The sequence below is a fragment of the Gasterosteus aculeatus genome, chromosome 6 (genome assembly GCF_964276395.1).
Source record: "Gasterosteus aculeatus chromosome 6, fGasAcu3.hap1.1, whole genome shotgun sequence".
Taxonomy (NCBI): domain Eukaryota; kingdom Metazoa; phylum Chordata; class Actinopteri; order Perciformes; family Gasterosteidae; genus Gasterosteus; species Gasterosteus aculeatus.
The window spans coordinates 1,900,062-1,924,847 of record NC_135693.1 but is presented as its reverse complement, the minus strand read 5'-3'; the positions used below and the strand labels follow the sequence as shown (position 1 = coordinate 1,924,847).

At 46.8% G+C, this 24,786-nt stretch overlaps 1 protein-coding gene across 1 annotated transcript; it reads right to left on the bottom strand.

Annotated features, from left to right (window-relative positions):
- Positions 1–353: 353 nt before the first annotated feature.
- LOC120820440 (cadherin-1) lies at positions 354–24,786 on the bottom strand. Its single transcript, XM_078104626.1, has 14 exons — positions 24,606–24,786; positions 23,283–23,397; positions 8,545–8,633; positions 7,974–8,186; positions 6,946–7,086; positions 6,458–6,613; positions 5,794–5,938; positions 5,133–5,305; positions 3,198–3,326; positions 2,827–3,015; positions 2,414–2,658; positions 1,926–2,068; positions 1,729–1,820; positions 354–1,158 (listed from the first exon to the last, which is right to left on the bottom strand). The coding sequence occupies exons 1-14, from the start codon at positions 24,654–24,656 to the stop codon at positions 1,069–1,071; spliced, it is 1,971 nt and encodes a 656-aa protein (XP_077960752.1). The 5' UTR covers positions 24,657–24,786; the 3' UTR covers positions 354–1,068.

Sequence of the window (24,786 nt, the reverse complement as noted above, 5' to 3'; positions counted from 1 at the left end):
TTACGGTAACAGAGTCTGTTACCATGGTGATTGACTCAGAGTTTCAGTTACCTCTCTATCTGGAACGGATAACTCAGAATTTCCCTGATCTCAGGGTTAAGTTACTCTGAGTTTTCACATAACCCGCTTTCTGGAATACCCCCCAGGACAAAGGGAGACGCAGACTATTAGTACACATGGAGGGCAATGGGGAACAGGTGGACACAATCGGGAATCAGGGAAGATAATCAGACTGGTGACACATGAGGAAGGGTAAGTGACCTGAAAGGAAAGGAGAGTTACTATTTCAAAATAAAACAGGAAATGACAAGACAAAAATACCAGACAAAATAAAACAAACCCAACCAGTTCACTGCGGTGTGACACATACTATTTTGAATTTGAAATAATTTCTTAATACAATCATGTTTTCCAATTTGTTTCACATTTATGATCACTTTTACTATTATTAGTAGTATTATTACTAGTTGTAGTAGGAGGAACAAAAGGATGAAGTACATATTTATTTGATGATTGATTTAATGCACAATATCAGCCAAGGAAACTATAGCAAAAGGAATACATTTTTAAAGGAAACTTAATTTTGCTTCATTAGTTATAAGCAAAATACGCACATATGCTGTTAAAACTCTTTCTAAAACGTATTCCTTAAAATGATCTAAACTGAGAATCATATTAAAAGAGAAATATTAGATTAGATTTTTGTAAGCGGGAGACTTTACAGTTGGCTGAAACATGGGTGCGAGGAGCGATTTGTGGTGTCCCTGAGTGCAAATAAGGGAAATAAAAGCCCCCAATGTGAGTATTTCTGTTATGGCCCTAACCAGTTTCGCAAAGAGCTGTATCGGAAAGGACAATTTATGGATGTAAAGAGAATAGTAGTAGGTACAATTAAAAGCAGTGTACTGGCCAAGTAGTCACTGTTAGAGTTCTTCTTGGTTGTAGTTCTTGGCTTTAAAAAGGACCACTCCCCCCTTTTCTCAAAATATTAAAACCGGTTAATTAAGGCCATTATGTTTCTTAAACACTTTTTTCCTGGTTAATCTGATGTTGATGTGTAAAAGTGCCTTATAGGACTGTTAAGAGGATGCAAATGTTCAGCCAACAAAGTTGTATGGATGCAAGCGTCCTTTTATTTTCTTCAACTGATGTTTCACACTGCGAAGACAGGGCGGGGAGTTAAAACAAACAGGATTAGAAAAATGGTTGATTAAATGCCGTCATGCTAGATACACTAACTATGTTCCAGTTGCTCAGTTTGATATGCTTACACAGGTAAAAGGCGCATTATATTTGACTTAATGGTCTTATTTCCCCAAAAACAAGGAGATACGGTTTAATTACACTTAATACATTACCATTAAAATAGTACAATTTTATTGGGATTATTTATATACAGAGAGACTATTTTGCTGCAATATTTTCACTAATTGGACGTCTCATCTTCAACCTCACACAAGAGCAGCAGCTGTCTGATAACCTCCTGAGAAAACCCATTTTGCCCCCTTGTACCTGTGACCTAGTTCTGTTGCTCATGACCATCGGTGAGGGTAGGAACAAAGATTGAGTCGTAGATCAAGAGCTTTACCCCCCCCCCCCCAGCTCAGTTATTTTTGTCACAACAGTGCAGTAAAGAGAGTGCAGCATTGTACAGTACTTAAACACACCCTTGACAGATTAAGTTGCACACAATAATTCATTTAATCTAGTTTGTGAAAGGAGACACACCCTGATTGAACGTTCCTCAATGGTGGGTGCATTGTCATTGACATCTTCAAGCTGGATTATCAGAGTACCAGTTCCTGTGGCTGGCACATCATCTGGTGAGGAGACACACACACAATTCTCAAGAAGTTAAATCATCAGTCAGATCTTTCCCCTAAAGCTGTGCAAAACAGCTTGTACAAGTCTTGCCTCACACTTACCATTGTCGGATGCGCCAATGAGTGCTGTGTATTTGTTGTCCTTTACAAAGCTGCCCTCTCTGTCCATGAGACTCTTTACTTTAATCAGGCCAGTGTCTTTGGCCACACTAAACCATCCGGCAGGGTCTCGGATTATTCTATACCTGAAAACAAAACCACAGAACATTAACATTCATGTAGACAGAAAACCTTTTGCAGAAACAAAATCAGCTTCATTCTAATATTCTGCAGTGAAACAACAAATTAGACAATAACTTGGCAAGACAAAAGTTAACATGTGGTAAAGGCTGTCTGCACTTTACTATGGAGGTAAAATGCAAGATTAAAGCACTTTATCCCTGGTAATAAATTCACCATCAGTAGGCTGAGCTGATATGAAGGCTTTCTCCTTTTGCCCTCAAAGGTTAGAGAATTCACACCTAAAGCTTTTGCCAGTGATAACTTGTGTTTAATTATTGTTGAAGACAACAATTAGAGTTTGATCTTACGTGACTATCTGTTTTCGTGCAGTGTCTGGGTCAGAAGCAGTGTACTGCACCACCTCACTGCCCACAGCGAGGTCCTCCCGCTTTGACACTTGCTTCTCTATTGGATTAAAGATTGGAGCTTCATTGACGTCCACCACAGTCACCACCACTGTGGTTGTGGCAGTGAGCAGTGGAATAGCAAAAGGAACCTCATTCACCACTGCAACCAGAAGAGTGTGCTGGGTGCTTCTCTCAAAGTCAAGAGCCTGTTGGATTAGAGGAAAAGCACAGGACAATTCATCAGGCAAATGTTTCACATCTACTGCTGGACAACCGGCTCTCAGATTCCATCAATCCCTTGCAAGGATTTTCATCTAAAAAACAGATGAATTGTTGCTGAAAATCATTTACAATGTTAAAACTGCATTTCCTACCTTGGTAGTAGAAATGATTCCTTCGTGTTTGTTACTTTCTGTTGTTTTCACAGTAAAAAGTCCTCTGGGATCACCAGCGACAATTGTGAACATGGCGTTCCAGGCAGCCGAAAGTGGCTCATCGCCATCCGTGACCGACATTGTAATGACATGAGCGTCTATTTTATTTTCTTCAACTGATGCCTCGTACTGCGAAGAAAGTAAGTAAGTAAGTAAGTAAGAAAATGGTCAACTAAAACAAGTCCAAAACATGACAGATCTGCTTTGACTAGTCATGGTTTCTGAGCTAGGATTGGACACCGTCTCACTTGGGGAGACGTTTAGTCAATTGTAAATCTATAAATCTCCCGTCAGAATCATGTTGTACTCACCGCAGGCTGAGTGAAGGCCGGAGCATTGTCGTTGCTATCAGTGACCGTAAGGATGACTTTTGCTTCCCCACTCAACCCTTCTCCTCTCATGTCTGCTGCTCGAACCACCAGAGTGTACTTTGGGTATTTCTGTCAGAAGAGACACAATGACTTTAACACACCTGGAGGGCATAAACATGTTTTATGTCATTTTACAAACTTTGTTGGAGCACAATCTAGAAAGGCAAAGTAGCTAAATGATAGTCCTATTAGCACTGGCTTGTGTGAGGTAACGTGATGACAAACATTCCTTTGAACATTCCTTTGAACACAAAAAGAGGAGATTGTGCCCCGCATGTGAACAGATTTGTGTTTTTTAAGCTTTACAAAATAAATTGAACAAAAATGAAATCACCTAGCAATAATTCTCTGTGAATAAATGGAAAAATGTTTGTTCCAAAAAATAGAACGGAAAAAACTCTTTGCTAGTCGTACAGTTTCTTTGGCATGTTTTTGTCACAATCATGCTTGGCTGTTGCTGTTTGGTTTCTGAGTCTTAGGTGAGGGCAGGTTTCCTGGGCGGAGGCTGGATCACTCCTGCCATCACACCTGTTAATCATCTACCCTCAGAACACCCTTCTTAAGGATCTGCAGGAGCTCCAGTCTTCGCCAGATTATCTCGCATCCCGAGTGGTAATACGGCTCCCACGCATCGCTTCACAGAGAAGCCGGTTTCTGAGTGTGACATTTCGCCTTTGTCTCCTCCAGTCTAGCTCCCGTTGCTGGAATCTCCTACACGGTTGGGTCCTTCACTGCCTGCCTGCGCGCCCCATTATTATTATTATTATTATCATTAACGTCCACTTTGACTGCGGGAACCTCGGCGTGACACTCGACAGCCGACTCTCCCTGACTCCCAACGTCACTGACAACACGATCCTGTAGATACACGCTCTACAACATCAGGAGATCACGTCCCCTTCTCACTCAGAAGGCAGCGCAGGTACTGATTCAGGCTCTTGTCATCTCCCGCCTGGACTACTGCAACTCCCTCCTGCAGGTCTCCCTGCCACCGCCATTCAACCTCTGCAGCTCATCCAGAATGCAGCAGCTCGACTGGTCTTTAACCTTCCTAAATTCTCCCACACTACTCCACTCCTCCGCTCTCTTCACTGGTACCGGTGGCTCATCCAGTTCTAAACATGGTGCTCACGTACCATGCTGTGAATGGATCGGGTCCAGCTTACATCCAGGACCTGGTCAAACCCGACATCCCGACCCGCACTCTCCGCTCTGTGTGATAAACTGCTTGTTCCTCCTCACTGAGAGCAAAACACTCGACAAGATCACCACTCTTTCCTGTCCTGCTCCTAAATGGTGGAACGAGCTCTCTGAAGACATCAGGACCACAGAGAGCCTTCACATCTTCAGACTAAAGACACACCTCTTCAGACTCTACCTCCACTAAAACACCAACTAACTGTAGCACTTACATTGGACTTATAATGGTTCTTATCTGTAGCTTGTAGTTTTACATCGGCGTATTTGATGGAATTGCACTTTCTTGTTTCTTGATCTTCTGAGTTTGTATTTGTATGGTTGAAATGCACTTATTGTAAGTCGCTTTGGATAAAAGCGTCAGCTAAATGACATGTTATGTTTTGTGTCTATTCTAGCCAACATCCTTAATCTGGTTTTGTATCCATTCATTTCCAGTAAATCAGTAAATCTCCTGATATGCACAATTTGATCTTTTCAACTGTACCCAGAAAGATTAGCCAATCGTATAAAGCTATCGAGTCTGACACTAATGATCAGCCATGTGAGAGCTCAATCAGTATGTTCATACCAATCTAACACATTTACTTTTAAACTACCTACAACGTAAAACTATTTCTCAGTCGGCACCAGAGACAGCACGAAAGACAGTCAGAGACAGACTATTAGAAGGCAAACCTCTCGGTCGAGCCGCCGAGCGTTGACTTTGATGACGCCAGTGACCGGGTTGATGGCAAACAGAGGGTCCGAGGGCAAAGTTGGATCCTGGCTCAGAATACGGTAGCGCATATCGGAGTTGTCACTATTTGGCTCGTCAAGATCTGTGGCCTCAATCTTAATCACCGTAGAACCTTGAGATCAGAAGTCAGGTCAAAAATAAGTACATTGCATTCGTGGAGGGGCTCTGGAATCTATAAAGTAATGTACGATCTACAGCTATGATGAATTGCATGTAAATAAAAAAGTTTATTTAGACCACTACCAGTTAAGAGTAATGACTAAAGGGCAAAGATTGTTTTTGATTTTGTCATCTGCCATTAGTGTCAGCTTCATTCAGATGCTCACATACTTGTGAGAATATAAGTATTTCTTTAACTAAAGGATGCTTGGAGCGGAGGATGATTAAAGGATAGAATTGCCATCCCTAGCAGACCACATTATTCTGTGGGTTCACAGGTCACATAAGAAAAGGTCCCTCAGTGTTGGAGCAGGTTCTGGATTTAAGTCAAGTGAGTATCAAAGCTCGAGGGAAAACACAAGAACTTTAAATGTGGTCTGTCTTGTGAAAACATTGAACATCAACAGACATCTTCAGGCTGAAAGGAGATCCGTTCTGTACCTCCTGGTGAGCTCTCAGCAACTTCTCCCAGGAAGGTGCTTTGAGCAAAGACTGGTTTGTTGTCATTCTGGTCAATTACATTCACTATAATTTCCATAGGCTGTTCAGCAATTCCTGCACCATCTGCCACAGCGTGTGCTTGAAACTGAATGGGACAAACACATTTGAATTATAAAACTGCATGATGATGAATAATCCATTTAGATGCTTTATTCGATATTGTTTGCATGCAAAATGGGGGCACGACAAACATTTGTGCCACTGATTTCCCTCCAATGATCTATAGGTTTTGGAAAGGCACCAAAATGAGCAGTAAAATAAAAAATTTGAGAAATATAAAGCTTCGACAGTTGGCTGCTTCAAGGGTCCGTGGAAATCTTTTCTTCCCAAGGATGATTTTCAATTATTGGGTCTGGGGCAGCTAAAATGCCAGCGGCGGAGTGCTGGGTCTAGAACGGCATCATTGGACCGTTTGTTCATCCAGCAAGGATTGCGGTCAGTCTCCCAGGATCATCCCAGGATAAGTTCATGGTGGCCAGATTACACATTGCAGTTGTGATGAAGATTCTAACATAATACATTAAGAAGGAAAAGGAGTACAAAGAGTCTCCATTTGCCTCGCTGGCTGATTTAGACGTGTCAACTAACATAAGAGGGTGCTTACCATGTAAGATGCTTTTGCTTCTCTATCCAGTGGTTGTGTGACATACAGATTACCAGAGTCTCGGTCTATGGTGAAAATGCCTTTAGGAGCCTCACTAGCTCCTGGACCAGTGATGCTGTAGTAGATTTTCTTTACTTTATCTTCACTAGAACGGATCTGGAAGAAACACACCAGGCCAGAGTCATACCACGCTCACTGACCATTACATTAGTGACAGTATCGCTAAAGAGTTTTCCCCGTAGTAAAGAAGTACCACCGAGGTCGGACTAGTAGTAGACTCAAGAACATCCATGCTTTCTGATTATAATTTCCACTGATAACTTGGACTGATAACTTAACTAAAAGATAAATAAAGAGCAATTGGAGAAAACTATAGAGCTGAGAGAGTTTTACAAATATGTGAATGTACTGTTTTGTAAAATAAAAAGCAGGCAAACAAATAATCAGAACAAATAGTTTAATATCGAAGGGGCTTAAGTTCCTCTTACCTGAGCTACTCTTAGTGGGTAGGGTCCTCTGCTATTCTCAGGAACGCTTAATGGAGGAATGATCCAGTCTCTCTTCCTCCTCCTCAGACCTTCAACAGACTTGGCAAACTGCAAAATGGGCACTTGTTGATCTGTTGTACTCTGGAAGAAAAAAGTACATTTGTAGCCAGTTAGTGAGACAGACTCTAGACATTGGATGGTGATTGATACGGCGGAGAACTACAACATAAACACATCAACTCTAAGAGGAAGACCTGCTGCCCATGTAGCTGTTAGGTATTGACGAGGCATGTAGCCAACAATAAAGCTAAATCAAGTCAATATACCACAGTACCCTTTACCCCTTTGAGGGAGTTTATGTTGGGATGTTGCGTTTGTGTGCGTGTGCATATCTGAGTGTTAATGCATAGTTGAAACCCTGTCGTTTTTCTACAGTTAACGTCACAGTTCTGAAGGCACATCGACTTCTTCAAATGCGGCCGACGAATGCAGCCTTCCGGTCCGCAATTGGGAAAACACAACTTAACGTTGCAATATTACTTTTAACTAAAAGGACCTAACCAATTCAAATTTAAAATGACCGGAAAAAGTTATACATCATGCTCTGCAGGTGAAGCATTTTTTCTTAAAATAAATGAAATGAGATTACCTTACATTACTACCTCTGTCTGAATTTTTATTACATTTTTCGGGTTACAATACTTTTATTGTCCACCTCAGCAAGTTGCAATGCATCAAGAGCAGTGGCGAAAAAAACAACGCCAGCAGGAAGTCTTCTTGTAGGCCTGGTATGAAAGAGACGTACAGGATGCTAACAGAATCAAGCCACTGAGCCTGGGCCATTCATACACAGCCACAGTGGGGCAGTGTCAGGAAACAGGTCTTTGCATGCAGAACCTTTTCACTGGCACACCTGCCTCTCATAATGTCGATAGTTAAAGAGCCTTGATAAAAACACCAATTTGGTGTATGTTGCAAAATATATTGCAAATCGTTTTATTTTAAGTATACTTCATGCCGTGGTGTACCTCGGTGTTTTCAGCAGAGTCCACTTTGGTGTGGCGGTGCAGATGGTTGTGGTGTTCGCGTTCTCCATGGTGACGCTCAACATCATGGTGGTGATTCCCGTGGCGATGCCCATGGTGCACTACTTGGACAGGAACACTTATTCTGTGACCTTCTGAGTCCCAGGAATGGATAGTGAATTCCCGATGGCGATGAATATCAATCGGTCTTTTTACCTAGAGGGGGCGACACGGGAGAAATCAGCCCATGAGCAAGGGTCATCCTGCTGGTAATAGATTTGGGTTAAAGCATCTCCACATGTCAACAAACTCCTGAAGACCCAAAGCGTTGAAGATATTAAATAGCATCTGAGCTGCAGGAGGACCCAAAGTATAAACGTAGGAGTCACTTTTACTGTACTAGTTATTTTACTGTACTTTACCTGAATTGAGTCAAAGCATTTTGTTATTGTGTGCAACCACCTGAACGGTAGTTTTCACATATATTCATTTTAAAGGCACAAAACAATGCGGACGGATTTCAGAAACAAGGGGAGAGTTGGAAACTGTACAGTCGAGGCTTTCGAAGTCTGACCTTCAACATGCCGTCTGTCTGCACTGTGAAATGGTCGTCATCGCTGTGGAAAGGAAAGGCTCTGCGCTCCGTGCAGTCAGAGAAGCCCACTGGAATTTCAAAGTGGAAATGATTAACCATTACATTACATTACAAGTCATTGCTGCGTCTTCCAGTGGGACAGTTTGAAGCTCCATCTCCCACATACTTCACAGCCAAAAACTCTAGGCCATGTTGTTTCCATTAATGCAGAGTTTGAATAAGTTTGATGTAGACTGATAACGTTTCTAAAGAATAATTACACTGCTACTATTATTATTTTATTTTATTTTAAGCAATCATTTTTCTATTGTGCCTCATATTTTTCTGCTATTACTATTCTCATTGTCTGTATCATATGTCTTATAATCATTATAGTGATGTATTGTAACAAATGTAAAGTGGTAAAACGTCCTTTGACCAAAATGGTTTTATCCTAATCCAATTACTATAGATAAATAGATAGAACAACAGAGGACTCCGGTAAGACCAGAGGCGGTGGTCTATGCATCTATGTGAACAATGCTTGGTGTACGGACATTGCTATCATCGAGAGACACTGCTCTGCTAACCTTGAGTATCTCATGGTTAGGTGTAGACCGTTCGATCTGCCCAGGGAGTTTACATCTACTGTTGTGACTGCAGCTTATATCCCACCGGATGCTAATGCTAAACTGGCAATGAAAGAATTGCATACTGTCATTAGCAAGGAACAGACTTTACATCCGGAGGCAGCCTTCATTGTTGCGGGTGACTTTAACCACTCCAACCTAAAGACCGTACTCCCCAAATTCCACCAACATGTCTCCTGCCCCACGAGAGGAGACAAGACTTTGGACAAGGTCTATACCAACATGGCTGATGCCTACAAGGCAGCCACCCTCCCCCACCTAGGACAGTCTGACCACCTCTCCTTGTTTCTTCTCCAGAAATACACACCACTCATCAAACATGTGACACCCACAGTGAGGACAGTTAAATGTGTGGCCAAAAGGAGCAGACTCTGCACTACAGCTTCTGTTCGAACACACGGACTGGAGTGTGTTTGCCACTCAGGCCACACTGGACTCCCACACGGACTTTGACTCCTATGCCTCTTCCGTTCTGGACTTCATCAACACCAACATCGACAGTGTCACCACACTTAAACGAATTACCACCTTCCCCAACCAGAAGCCATGGATGAACAAAGAGGTCCGCCTATTGCTGAAGGCACGAGACACCGCTTTCAGATCAGGTGATGCTCAAGCCTATAGGCGTCCCCGGACAAGTGCTCAGGCCCTGTGCTGGGAAGCTAGCTGAGGTCCTGGCTGACATATTCAACCTGTCACTAGCCCAAGCTACTGTCCCCACGTGCTTTAAAACCACCTCTATCGTGCCAGTGCCAAAGCACTCCACCTCAGTGAGCCTAAATTACTTCCGCCCAGTTGCACTCACTCCAACCATCATGAAGTGCTTCGAGAGGCTGGTCCTGGCTCACCTCAAAACCTGCTTACCACCCACACAGGACCCCTTCCAATTCGCCTACCGCAAGAACAGGAGTACGGAGGATGCCATCTCCACGGCATTACACTCCGCCCTTTCTCACGTGGACAATAACAACAGCTATGTGAGGATGCTGTTCATAGACTTCAGTTCATTTTAGACGGGGGGAGGACCTCTCTTGGACCCTCAACACCTCATCCCTGGTAAAGAAAGCACACCAGCGTCTCTTCTTCCTGAGGAGACTGAAGAAGGCCCATCTGTCTCCTCAGATTCTAGAGAATTTCTACCGCTGTACCATAGAGAGCATCCTTACAAACTGCATCTCAGTATGGTACGGCAGCTGCTCTGTCGCGGACCGTAAATCACTGCAGAGCGTGGTGAAAACTGCCCAACGCATCACCGGTTCCTCACTCCCCACCATTGAGGCTATCCAGAGCAAGAGATGTCTGCAGAGGGCACGCAGCTCTCACCCCAGCCACAGACTGTTTGCCCTCGTCTCCTCTAGGAGGCGCTACAGGGTGCTCCGTTCCCGGACCAGCAGGTTCAGGAACAGCTTCATCCCTGCGGCTGTCACTCTATTGAACTCTGTCCCCCCTGAACTCTGAACTCTGCCCCCCACACACACACATCTCCCTCAGTGACTGTACTCCCCCTCCACCCTGGCTTGACTGCCACACACCCTCCTCCAGCCACTGAACATTTGCACTGTTATTGTATATCCATTTCTTACTGTTCATATTGCACAACTATTTCTTACTGTACATATCTATTTATTCACTTATTACACTTTACATAAGCACATACTCTGCACATTTTTGCTACTTTGCACTTCTGGTTGGATGTTAAAGTGCATTTGGTTGCCTCAGTACAATGACAAGAAAGTTGAATCTAATCTAATTTAAATCTAAAAAAATAAAACCCCTGACTGTTATATTATAACAAGATTGATGCAGGATTCAGACAGCGGCTTGGCGAGCGCACACCTAAGACAACCAAAAGAAGTGCAGTTGGAAAAGACTACGCAAAGATTTCAAGGATGTCTTCAGGGACAAAGAACCATACTTGATGGCAAAACTTTTCTTCAATGCACTGATGAGTATACGAACTAAACTGAATCATTCAGCTGCTTTTACAAAGAGGGTTGCACAGATACCTGACTGATACTGTCACATTCCGCTGGATAAAAAAGGGCCAATCACTTCAATTGAATTGGATGTTTGTACATTTTAATTAATTTGTTTCTGAATTTGAATAGTTGAAGTGTAGCCATGTAGTAAGGTGTAGTGCTCCTTTTTTTGATTAATGAATAAAACAAAGCCTATAAGACATTGTTTGCAACCCGAGACCTCAGTGAGAACAATGCAGGCAGCTAATCTTTGGAAGAGAGAAAAATGAGTCTGTCACTTTAACTTTGTCTGATGCCTTCAAAGCTTAAATGCCCTTTCCTGAAGTAATCCATATTTCATAATACTGAACATTGGAAATAATTACCACACCATTCCCTCCAGCACGCACATGCACAGACATTATGGGGGGAAGTGCTCAAACCAAAACAATAGGGCACCCATTGCCAGAATGATTCAAATTAAAATCAACAATTAAATTAAAATACAGTAGGACACCAAGCTAAAAACTGAAATGACAACTAACAGTCGGTCTGCTGCGGGTCCTTCTGCTCTCTTTTCTTGGCATTATGCTGCAAATTTTGTAAATAAGATAAATCAATGTTGTGCATAAAAGCATTCACCTTTGGAGAGATTTAATTTATATCCTGAGAATGTCCAAAATTGTTTTAGAATCCCAATTAGTGCAGGGACAGATTTCACCAGATCTGAAACATAGACTAATAAGTCATCAGCATATAGTGATACTCTATGCTCAGTACCCCATCTGTTAAGCCCTTTAATGTTAAGGGATGCGGCGTGGTGGTTAGCACTGTTGCCTCACAGCAAGAAGGTCCTGGGTTCGATTCCGCCCAGTGGCCTGTAATATTTGTAGGTGAAGGAAGGGCACACGGAGACAGGGAGAAGATACGTCTGCTTGCCGTTTACTTATAACTCCAATGCCGGTATACAGATAGTGAAGTGGCTCATACAGATACCGTAATTACCTTAATACTATCTACACTCCTCCCTCCTAGATTATAACATATATAGCCAGACTACATACTTCATTGCATTAGTCATTCCTTAAACTACATATGCCGGGTTCAATTAACAGTAACATACCCTAAACTTCATAACATAACAGTAAGCAGTCTGAACATAATTACTGACTAAATAAGTAATTATCTCTACATGAACATTTAGAGATTCAGTCTTTCTGGTGCTGTTCGCTGTCTTTCAGGATAGCGGCGCTCCGGTTGAGCTTCCGGAGATGCACCAGCAGCTGCATCTTCTTGCTCCGTGCTTTCTGCTTGGTCCTCAGAGCTTGCTGTGCAGTCCAGGAAATCGCTGTCATCCATTCTGCTTGGACGTGTTGAAGCTTTATATGCCCGAAGGTGATCCACATGCACCTTGACTTGGCGTTGACCTATTTGCACTACATAGGTCAGAGTTCCTTTCCGTTGCAGAATTTCCCCTGGAATCCACAGTTTCTTAGGATGTCTGAAATCTCGAACTAACACCCTCTCTCCCAGATTAAACATCCGCAGAGGCTTTGCCCGCTTGTCATGAGCCTTTTTCTGTTGTAGCTGATGCTTGACCACCACTTCGGATATGTCCGGCTTCAGTAATGACAGGCGAGTGCGTGGTTGTCTTTTCAGGAACAATTCAGCCGGGGTGCGTTCAGTGACTGTGTGAGGAGTGTTTCGATATGTGAACAGGAACCGAGCAAGCCGTAGATGGGGTGACACAGACTGTGCTTCCAGTCGCGTCCAGGCTTTCTTGAAAGTCTGTACCGCTCGTACCGCTGCTCCGTTAGACGCAGGATGGTAAGGTGGTGTGAGAACATGGCGTACTCCGTTATTCTTGAGAAACTGCTCAAACTCCGGCGATGTAAAGGGAGGGCCATTGTCTGACACAAGCACCTTTGGCAGACCATATGACGCAAAGAGGTTCCTGAGAAGATATGCAGTCTTCTCTGCTGTTGTTAGTTGTGTAGGCAGGACTTCTAGCCATTTGGAATAGACATCTACTGCCACCAGGTAGTGCTGCTTGTTGATTTCAGCGAAGTCCACATGTATTCTTTCCCACGGTGTTGTAGCCCATGACCAAGGATGAAGAGGTGCTGCAGCAGGTCTGTTCAGTGTAGTCTCACACGCGGCACACTGACTCAGGTGATTCTCTATCTCTTGGTCTAGTGCAGGCCACCACAGGAAAGTTCTGGCTAATGCCTTCATCCGTGTCATTCCTGGATGTCCCTCATGCACATCTGACAGAAGACGCTGCCTGAACTTCGGCGGTATAATTACCCTTGACCCCCAAATAATACATCCCTGGTCTGTAGACAACTGGTCCTTCCTCAAGTAAAATGGCTTGAGCTCTGGATTGGGCACAAACCTTGGCCATCCTGACAATGTCAGATCCAGGACCTTAGAGAGGATTGGGTCAAGTCTAGTCTCCTCTGCTATGTCTCTGGCAGACACGGGCAACTGATCAACATGGGACACACAGAAGGCTTCATTCTCATCTGTGCTTTCATCAACGTCATGCTTGCATGGAAGACGTGACAACGCATCTGCATTGGCGTGGTCACCGGAACGTCTATACTGGATGTCATAGTCATATGCCAGGAGGATTAAGGCCCAGCGTTGCATGCGGAGTGCAGCAAGAGTTGGAACTGCTGATTTGGGGCCTAAAATGGTCAAAAGTGGCTTGTGGTCGGTCAAAAGCACAAACTTCCTTCCATACAGGTACTTATGGAATTTCTTGACACCAAATATGATGCTCAATGCTTCTTTTTCAATTTGAGCATAATTTCGCTCACTTGATGGAAGAGTCCTTGATGCAAAAGCAATTGGTTGCTCTTCACCAGAGGGTAGCACGTGCAAAATTACTGCACCAACACCATATGGACTGGCGTCACATGCTAGCCTTAGAGGCTTCTCTGGGTCATAGTGTGCAAGACACTTACTGTTCAGGAGACGCTGTTTGCAGGCTTTGAATGCGTCTTCACATTTCTCTGACCATGTCCATGGTGTGTCTATGTGTAGCAGCTGGTGAAGTGGATGCAGTAATGTAGATACATTTGCCAAGAACTTTCCATAATAATTAAGCAATCCCAGGAATGATCTTAGCTCTGTCACATTCTGTGGAGCTGGTGCGTTTACAATGGCTTCTACCTTGCTTGCTGTTGGGTGAAGTCCGAGGTACTCCACTGAATCTTGCAAGAATGCACACTTTGATTTCTTGATCCTTATTCCATGCTTTTCCAGCCTTTTCATGACTTCATCTTATATTGCTAAATGTCTTTCTTTTGTAGGCGCTGAGACAAGAATGTCATCCATAAAGCACACTACATTCTCCATTCCATGAAGGATTTGGTCCATTGTGTGTTGGAACACTGCCGGAGCTGTGGAGACACCGTAGGCCAGACGGTGGTATCTGAAGAGGCCCTTGTGTGTGTGTATCGTCAGATACTGCTCTGATTCTGGATCAAGCTGCAATTGTTGATAAGCGAAGGACAGGTCAAGTTTACTGAAAACTATTCCGCCAGCCAAAGTAGCGAATAAGTCCTCAGCGTTTGGTAGAGGATTTTCCTCTGGGAGTATGCATCTATTCACAGTCACTTTGTAGTCACCGCACAATCTCACAGTCTTGTCTTTCTTTGGTACTACGACGATAGGTGCAGCCCAATCACTCCTTTCCACTTGTGTAATGATTCCGTTCTTCTGTAAGCGCTCAAGTTCTTTTTCCACTGCTTCCCTCAACGCATAAGGTACTGGTCGTGACTTGTGGAAGATGGGTTTGGCATTGCTCTGCACTCTAATCTTTGCTCTGAAGTCTTTAATCTTCCCATATCCATCCTTGAACAAGTCTTTGTGCTTTTCAAGCATGTCTTGCAGTGTGAGTGGTTCAGTTCTCTGAAGGCTGAAGATCTTGCCCCAGTTCAGCTTTATCTTCTGCAGCCAATTTCTTCCCAGCAATGGCGGTTTACTGCCTTTAACCACCACAAGTGGAAACTTCCACTCTTGTTCCCCATACTTCACCGGCACCAGGACCTTCCCCAGCACAGGTATGATATCTCCTGTGTATGAAGACAGGTGAATGGCAGCTGGTTTTAGTGGGTGTTACGCACGCCTCGTGGAGGAGGGAACGCAACGACCCGCCGCTCGTCATCTCAATGTGGTAATGGGGGAAAGAGGTGTGGTGCGTGTAGGTACACGGACGACCAGAACACATATAGCCCGTAAAAAGGAATGTTTATTAATATATATATATAAATACGGGTTGCTTGGGAAAAGGGGCTGGGCGGAACCAAAACAATGAACAAAACAAAATAGTCCCTCTTGCCTATCTGACCTGAAACACCCCCCCCTAACCTACCTTGAGCACTAGCAAGGCTCACTAACCAAATACAGGGGGTGGTCCGCCCAGGTCTTGCCTAGTGTTTCTAGACAGGAGGATGACTACGGGTGGTGTAGACCCATGGGCAGCTTGCCTACGCACTCCCAAGGTGCTTCCCCTTTTCCCTGGGAACAAAAGACAAACAAAACAGGATTAAACACAAATGACAAATTTCACAAGCACACAGAACAAGATTTAACAGAGACTCCAAGTCACTCTCTGCTCTACAACCCACACCCAACGAGCGAGAGCTTCCTAACAAAATGGCACCACTTTATGTGTTGCGAGGGAAGGAATCCAGGTGCAGCCACTGACGAGTGGGTGGGGCCAGATCTCCAGTCTGGGGACTGCTGCTCCTGGAATCAATCACCTATCAAGGCACAAAACAAAGCCACCAAACACAGAAACTGGGGAACGTAACACGCCCACCCCAAAAACAGCAAACCTCCAGTTTGCGACAAAACAACCAAACGTAACCCAGTACTTAAACACGCGATAGCTGGGGGCTTCGGGGCAGGGACTGAGAGTCTCGGAGCGGGGACTGGCCGAGTCGGGGCTGGGACTGAGAGCCTCAGAACGGGAGATCGCTGCGGCGGCGGCCCAGCGGGAAGGGGAGATCGCTGCGGCCCAGCGGGAAGGGGAGATCGCTGCGGCCCAGCGGGAAGGGGAAATCGCTGCGGCCCAGCGGGAAGGGGAAATCGCTGCGGCCCAGCGGGAAGGGGAGATCGCTGCGGCCCAGCGGGAAGGGGAGATCGCTGCGGCCCAGCGGGAAGGGGAGATCGCTGCGGCCCAGCGGGAAGGGGAGATTGCTGCGGCCCAGCGGGAAGGGGAGATCGCTGCGGCCCAGCGGGAAGGGGAGATCGCTGCGGCCCAGCGGGAAGGGGAGATCGCTGCGGCCCAGCGGGAACGGGAGGATCGCTGCGGCGGCGGCCCAGCGGGAACGGGAGGATCGCTGCGGCGGCCCAGCGGGAACGGGAGATCGCTGCGGCGGCCCAGCGGGAACGGGAGATCGCTGCGGCGGCCCAGCGGGAACGGGAGGATCGCTGCGGCGGCCCAGCGGGAACGGGAGGATCGCTGCGGCGGCCCAGCGGGAACGGGAGGATCGCTGCGGCGGCCCAGCGGGAACGGGAGGATCGCTGCGGCGGCCCAGCGGGAACGGGAGGATCGCTGCGGCGGCCCAGCGGGAACGGGAGGATATATGCGGCGGCCCAGCGGGAACGGGAGGATATATGCGGCGACTGAGGGGACATGAACAAAACTGGAGATGGCTGAAGTAGCCATTATGTACACTATTGCGACTTACCGAACACAAAAACAAAATTAAAGGTCATCCCATTCACAACCCCCACTACTATACCCTAACCACCAACCACAGAGCTCAGAGCAGCAGGGCCAGATGGGAACCAAGCAAGTTGGATCCCGGACGAGCCCCCACTTTGTTACGCACGCCTCGTGGAGGAGGGAACGCAACGACCCGCCGCTCGTCATCTCAATGTGGTAATGGGGGAAAGAGGTGTGGTGCGTGTAGGTACACGGACGACCAGAACACATATAGCCCGTAAAAAGGAATGTTTATTAATATATATATAAATACGGGTTGCTTGGGAAAAGGGGCTGGGCGGAACCAAAACAATGAACAAAACAAAATAGTCCCTCTTGCCTATCTGACCTGAAACACCCCCCCCCCTAACCTACCTTGAGCACTAGCAAGGCTCACTAACCAAATACAGGGGGTGGTCCGCCCAGGTCTTGCCTAGTGTTTCTAGACAGGAGGATGACTACGGGTGGTGTAGACCCATGGGCAGCTTGCCTACGCACTCCCAAGGTGCTTCCCCTTTTCCCTGGGAACAAAAGACAAACAAAACAGGATTAAACACAAATGACAAATTTCACAAGCACACAGAACAAGATTTAACAGAGACTCCAAGTCACTCTCTGCTCTACAACCCACACCCAACGAGCGAGAGCTTCCTAACAAAATGGCACCACTTTATGTGTTGCGAGGGAAGGAATCCAGGTGCAGCCACTGACGAGTGGGTGGGGCCAGATCTCCAGTCTGGGGACTGCTGCTCCTGGAATCAATCACCTATCAAGGCACAAAACAAAGCCACCAAACACAGAAACTGGGGAACGTAACACGCCCACCCCAAAAACAGCAAACCTCCAGTTTGCGACAAAACAACCAAACGTAACCCAGTACTTAAACACGCGATAGCTGGGGGCTTCGGGGCAGGGACTGAGAGTCTCGGAGCGGGGACTGGCCGAGTCGGGGCTGGGACTGAGAGCCTCAGAACGGGAGATCGCTGCGGCGGCGGCCCAGCGGGAAGGGGAGATCGCTGCGGCGGCGGCCCAGCGGGAAGGGGAGATCGCTGCGGCCCAGCGGGAAGGGGAGATCGCTGCGGCCCAGCGGGAAGGGGAGATCGCTGCGGCCCAGCGGGAAGGGGAGATCGCTGCGGCCCAGCGGGAAGGGGAGATCGCTGCGGCCCAGCGGGAAGGGGAGATCGCTGCGGCCCAGCGGGAACGGGAGGATCGCTGCGGCGGCGGCCCAGCGGGAACGGGAGGATCGCTGCGGCGGCGGCCCAGCGGGAACGGGAGGATCGCTGCGGCGGCGGCCCAGCGGGAACGGGAGGATCGCTGCGGCGGCGGCCCAGCGGGAACGGGAGGATCGCTGCGGCGGCGGCCCAGCGGGAACGGGAGGATCGCTGCGGCGGCCCAGCGGGAACGGGAGATCGCTGCGGCGGCCCAGCGGGAACGGGAGATTGCTGCGGCGGCCCAGCGGGAACGGGAGGATCGCTGCGGCGGCCCAGCGGGAACGGGAGGATATATGCGGCGGCCCAGCGGGAACGGGAGGATATATGCGGCGGCCCAGCGGGAACGGGAGGATATATGCGGCGACTGAGGGGACATGAAAACTGGAGATGGCTGAAGTAGCCATTATGTACACTATTGCGACTTACCGAACACAAAAACAAAATTAAAGGTCATCCCATTCACAACCCCCACTACTATACCCTAACCACCAACCACAGAGCTCAGAGCAGCAGGGCCAGATGGGAACCAAGCAAGTTGGATCCCGGACGAGCCCCCACTTTGTTACGCACGCCTCGTGGAGGAGGGAACGCAACGACCCGCCGCTCGTCATCTCAATGTGGTAATGGGGGAAAGAGGTGTGGTGCGTGTAGGTACACGGACGACCAGAACACATATAGTCCGTAAAAAGGAATGTTTATTAATATATATATGAATACGGGTTGCTTGGGAAAAGGGGCTGGGCGGAACCAAAACAATGAACAAAACAAAATAGTCCCTCTTGCCTATCTGACCTGAAACACCCCCCCCCTAACCTACCTTGAGCACTAGCAAGGCTCACTAACCAAATACAGGGGGTGGTCCGCCCAGGTCTTGCCTAGTGTTTCTAGACAGGAGGATGACTACGGGTGGTGTAGACCCATGGGCAGCTTGCCTACGCACTCCCAAGGTGCTTCCCCTTTTCTCTGGGAACAAAAGACAAACAAAACAGGATTAAACACAAATGACAAATTTCACAAGCACACAGAACAAGATTTAACAGAGACTCCAAGTCACTCTCTGCTCTACAACCCACACCCAACGAGCGAGAGCTTCCTAACAAAATGGCACCACTTTATGTGTTGCGAGGGAAGGAATCCAGGTGCAGCCACTGACGAGTGGGTGGGGCCAGATCTCCAGTCTGGGGACTGCTGCTCCTGGAATCAATCACCTATCAAGGCACAAAACAAAGCCACCAAACACAGAAACTGGGGAACGTAACACGCCCACCCCAAAAACAGCAAACCTCCAGTTTGCGACAAAACAACCAAACGTAACCCAGTACTTAAACACGCGATAGCTGGGGGCTTCGGGGCAGGGACTGAGAGTCTCGGAGCGGGGACTGGCCGAGTCGGGGCTGGGACTGAGAGCCTCAGAACGGGAGATCGCTGCGGCGGCGGCCCAGCGGGAAGGGGAGATCGCTGCGGCCCAGCGGGAAGGGGAGATCGCTGCGGCCCAGCGGGAAGGGGAGATCGCTGCGGCCCAGCGGGAAGGGGAGATCGCTGCGGCCCAGCGGGAAGGGGAGATCGCTGCGGCCCAGCGGGAAGGGGAGATCGCTGCGGCCCAGCGGGAAGGGGAGGATCGCTGCGGCGGCGGCCCAGCGGGAACGGGAGGATCGCTGCGGCGGCGGCCCCGCGGGAACGGGAGGATCGCTGCGGCGGCGGCCCAGCGGGAACGGGAGGATCGCTGCGGCGGCGGCCCAGCGGGAACGGGAGGATCGCTGCGGCGGCGGCCCAGCGGGAACGGGAGGATCGCTGCGGCGGCCCAGCGGGAACGGGAGATCGCTGCGGCGGCCCAGCGGGAACGGGAGATCGCTGCGGCGGCCCAGCGGGAACGGGAGATTGCTGCGGCGGCCCAGCGGGAACGGGAATATCGCTGCGGCGGCCCAGCGGGAACGGGAGGATCGCTGCGGCGGCCCAGCGGGAACGGGAGGATATATGCGGCGACTGAGGGGACATGAAAACTGGAGATGGCTGAAGTAGCCATTATGTACACTATTGCGACTTACCGAACACAAAAACAAAATTAAAGGTCATCCCATTCACAACCCCCACTACTATACCCTAACCACCAACCACAGAGCTCAGAGCAGCAGGGCCAGATGGGAACCAAGCAAGTTGGATCCCGGACGAGCCCCCACTTTGTTACGCACGCCTCGTGGAGGAGGGAACGCAACGACCCGCCGCTCGTCATCTCAATGTGGTAATGGGGGAAAGAGGTGTGGTGCGTGTAGGTACACGGACGACCAGAACACATATAGCCCGTAAAAAGGAATGTTTATTAATATATATATATATAAATACGGGTTGCTTGGGAAAAGGGGCTGGGCGGAACCAAAACAATGAACAAAACAAAATAGTCCCTCTTGCCTATCTGACCTGAAACACCCCCCCCTAACCTACCTTGAGCACTAGCAAGGCTCACTAACCAAATACAGGGGGTGGTCCGCCCAGGTCTTGCCTAGTGTTTCTAGACAGGAGGATGACTACGGGTGGTGTAGACCCATGGGCAGCTTGCCTACGCACTCCCAAGGTGCTTCCCCTTTTCCCTGGGAACAAAAGACAAACAAAACAGGATTAAACACAAATGACAAATTTCACAGGCACACAGAACAAGATTTAACAGAGACTCCAAGTCACTCTCTGCTCTACAACCCACACCCAACGAGCGAGAGCTTCCTAACAAAATGGCACCACTTTATGTGTTGCGAGGGAAGGAATCCAGGTGCAGCCACTGACGAGTGGGTGGGGCCAGATCTCCAGTCTGGGGACTGCTGCTCCTGGAATCAATCACCTATCAAGGCACAAAACAAAGCCACCAAACACAGAAACTGGGGAACGTAACAGTGGGCAATTCTTCAGTTGCGCTTTGTCCCTCTGTCTTATTTTCTTGCAGACTCTTTTCAAATGTCCAACCTTCCCGCATCCATGGCATGTTTCAGTGCGGTAGTGGCATTCAGTTGGTTGATGGTTATCTTTGCCACATTGATAGCACTGCCATTTCTCTGAAACCCGTTGTTTTACTCTAGAAACATCCTACCGGTCGTAACGCAAACTTTGACCTTTCATGTGATGTCGTCTTTCACTTGAAGTATTGAAGACTTTGTTAACTGCATCTTTTGGTTTCTCAGCATGTTCTCTCAATTCTTCTGTGTCCTTGTAGGCCAATTCTAGAGAAAGTGTAATTTCACAGGCCTTTTGGAAGGTGAGTTCTTTTTCAGAGAGTAGCCTTTTGTGATACTGCTCCCCTAAGAGGCCACATACAAACTTATCCCTGAGTGCATCATTGAGAAATTGTCCAAAGTCACAAGTGCTCGCTAGTTTCTTCAGTGCAAGGATATATTCAGAGACTGATTCATCTTGCTTTTGCTGTCGTTTGTAGAATCTGAAGCGTTCCGCTATCAAGATAGGCTTCGGCTTGAAATGCAGTGACATGGCTTTCGTGAGGCTATCGTAAGTCTCCTCACTGACTTTTTTTGGTGCAACCAAATTTTTTAGTAATCCATATTCAGTCGGACCCAAAACACTCACGAATACATCAGCATTCTTCTCTGCATCAATGTCATTTGCAGACAGCCATCTTTCAAACCTTTCCAAATATGAATCAAAATCTTCTTTCTTACTGTCAAATTCCGGAACCTTTCCGATATATGCCATTTCTGCAGTTGTAGTCTTATTTGAATGTCTCTGCAACTTTATAATTCCCCCTCTTTCAAGAATCCTTCAATTGACTTCCCTTTCAGTTAATCTCCGTTTTTCTTTGTCAATTTAAACCACTTCCTTTTTGTCTTGAACCCCATTTTCCCTTTTTGTTACAGTCCCTCACCACAGGAGGGCGCGCTTGCACTTTCAAATGTTGTGCCTTGCTTAGCATCGATTCCAGCAGCTAGCATTTACGGTTTCTTCCGAACCAGAAAACATGTGAAATCTTGCATGTAGGAGAAGTTGTACTCATCAAACACCTTTAGTTTTCATCACTGATGTGGATTCACTTTGTTACCTCGTCGCCACTGTAATATTTGTAGGTGAAGGAAGAGCACACGGAGACAGGGAGAAGATACGTCTGCTTGCCGTTTACTTATAACTCCAATGCCGGTATACAGATAGTGAAGTGGCTCATACAGATACCGTAATTACCTTAATACTATGGCCAACATTACCGTAGTATATGTGAACTACTACATGGCCTTTCTGTGTGGAGTCTGCATGTTCTCCCCGTGTCTGCGTGGGTTCTCTCCGGGTTCTCCGGCTTCCTCCCACAGTCCAAAGACATGCTCTGGGGATCAGGTTAATTGGGGACTTTAAATTGCCCGTAGATGTGTGAATGGTTGTATGTCTCTGTGTAGCCCTGCGATTGGCTGGCGACCAATCCAGGATGTACCCTGTCTATCGCCCGAAGTTGGCTGGGATGGACTCCAGCCCCCCCGCGACCCTGTGTGCAGGATAAGCGGTTTGACCATGGATGGATGGATGGATGGATGGATGCTTTAAGAGCAATGGATAGTGGTTCGATAGCTAAGGCAAACAGTAGAGGACTTGAGAAGCAGCCTTGGCGGGTACCTCGGTATAAATTGAAATATTCAGAGTTTGACCTATTGGTGACGACAGAGGCCCTGGGTGAGGAGTTTTACCCATGCCACAAATCTAGGACCAAAACCAAACCTTTCCAAAATCCTGAAGACATATGGCCATTCCACCCTGTCAAATGCCTTTTCCGCATCTAGCGAGACTATCTCTGGGATCTCTCTTGGGAATAGATAACGTTGAACAGGCGGCAGATATTACTGAAAGAGTGGCGATTCCTTATGAAGCCAGTTAGGTCTTCAGAGACTACTTTGTGGACAACTGTTAGACGCATAGCTAGGGTCTTTGCCCGAATTTTGTGATCTGCATTTAGAAGAGATATTGGTCGGTAAGATCCACATTCCTTTGCATCTTTTCCAGGTTTTAGCAAGAGAGTAATTGATGCATTTGTCATATACCTGTTCAATATACCTCACCACAAGTATCAAAAGTATCGATAATTTCATATAAGAATAGATTTTAGAGCATACAGATCTGAAGTATCTGATCAGATCGGAAGTATCACTACCTGTGCACATGCCTGCCCTCCAGGTCTGCATTGCTATTGAGTGAGAGTGGCTTCCTGGATTGTACCTACCTTTTCCCAGTCTCGTGCCCAACCTCAGGTGCTTCCTGACTATCTGGTAAACCAACATATCCGACTGGAATCCAGGTACACATGTTGGCTTCTCGGTCGGCACTAAAGCGGAGGCCTAAGAGAAGAAAAAAGCAGTTTCATCAATCATAATGAGGATGTATAGAAGTGTCCAATCAGCAGGTAACAGGCTAACCCTTTCAGCCTGCATGGTGTCAGCATTAGTGTAATCCACACATACTGAGAGCTCAAGGGGATTGTCACGGTGTGGGTTTATTTCCTGTCTTATTTTGTAGTTTTCTGCCTCTTGTCTCCCTGAGTAACTTCACTTCCTGCCTTGTCCTGTCATCCCCTGTGATTGTCTGATTGTTTCCACCTGTGTCCAATCACCTGCACCTCCCTATTTAAGCCCTGTGTGTCTCTTGACACTTGTTGCGTCATTGTTGAATGTTTTGGATGTTCCATGGTCCTGTCTGCGTTCTTGCTCCTTGACCTTTTGCTTTTTTGGAATCTTTGACTATTAAAGTCCCTTTTGTTTTTTGAAAGTCTGCGTTTGAGTCCTGCCTTCCCTGCACCCTGACAGGGTGTGGTGTTTTTTAACCCTTTTTATTTTGTCTAACAACTAGTCCAAAGACAATATCATTAATATAAAATAGATGTAGCAGCAAATTCACATTTGAAAAGCTTAATTTAGCATATTTGGAAGTCTGAAGTAAAAAAGGAATTTATTTTCGAAACTGTTCTGGGACCATCAAAAACCCCATGAACTAGTCTTTAGAAAAAAAAACGTTCGTAAAAGCTACAACTTGAATATAATTTAAAAACTATTTCCCCAAATGATAGTAAAGTAGTTAAAGGAAATGTGAACAAAACAATGCTGTTTGTAAGCAATCCCATCTAAAGAGTTGGTTTTTCCACCTTGGAAACACGTTGGATTGGAATTTAATCTGCCAACGTCATAAACGAAACTAGAGCGAGGCCCGTGGAGACTATTTGTAAAGACATAAAGTTTCTAAATTTAAATTACCTGAGCAGTATCATTACTTTGACCGTCCATAATTCATGAGTGTTATCAACAGCCGAACTCTTCCAACTTCAATGCAAAGCAGTTTTTGTCAAGTGGTTACAACTACAAACTGAAATAAAACTGCTTAACGCAGAACCTAAAGTATCGTCAGAAATAGTTTTCTAATCGTGTTTAATGAGGTGTACACAAGGAAAATAAGGTGGCAAGTTTATCTTTCGTTCTCTAAATCTAACACAAAAGAACGGCAGAAACAGCCGGTAATGGTTGTGTTATTCATAAAAAACGGCACGAAATCTCACCTGAAAAAGGACGATTAAAATGCCCCAAACCGTGACCCAGGCGGTCATCATCTGTCTGCAAGTCCTCCTTCTGTGGTGCACTTAATAGAAGTAGAAAAATAACGAATTTGACTTGACTTTTGAATAGATTTTCTTTTGCCAATTCTCGCTCCTCCCCTGACACTAGATTCAGATACTCACT

Bases quoted from the DNA above. Each gene is read 5' to 3' on its own strand.
- LOC120820440 (XM_078104626.1), bottom strand. From the start codon at position 24,656: ATGATGACCGCCTGGGTCACGGTTTGGGGCATTTTAATCGTCCTTTTT. The intron at 2,069-2,413 runs GTAAGATCAAAC...TTTTGTTTTCAG, and splicing joins GCACGAAAACAGATAGTCAC to GTATAGAATAATCCGAGACC. The intron at 1,159-1,728 runs GTGTGTCTCCTT...CTGTCTTCGCAG, and splicing joins TTGAGGAACGTTCAATCAGG to TGTGAAACATCAGTTGAAGA.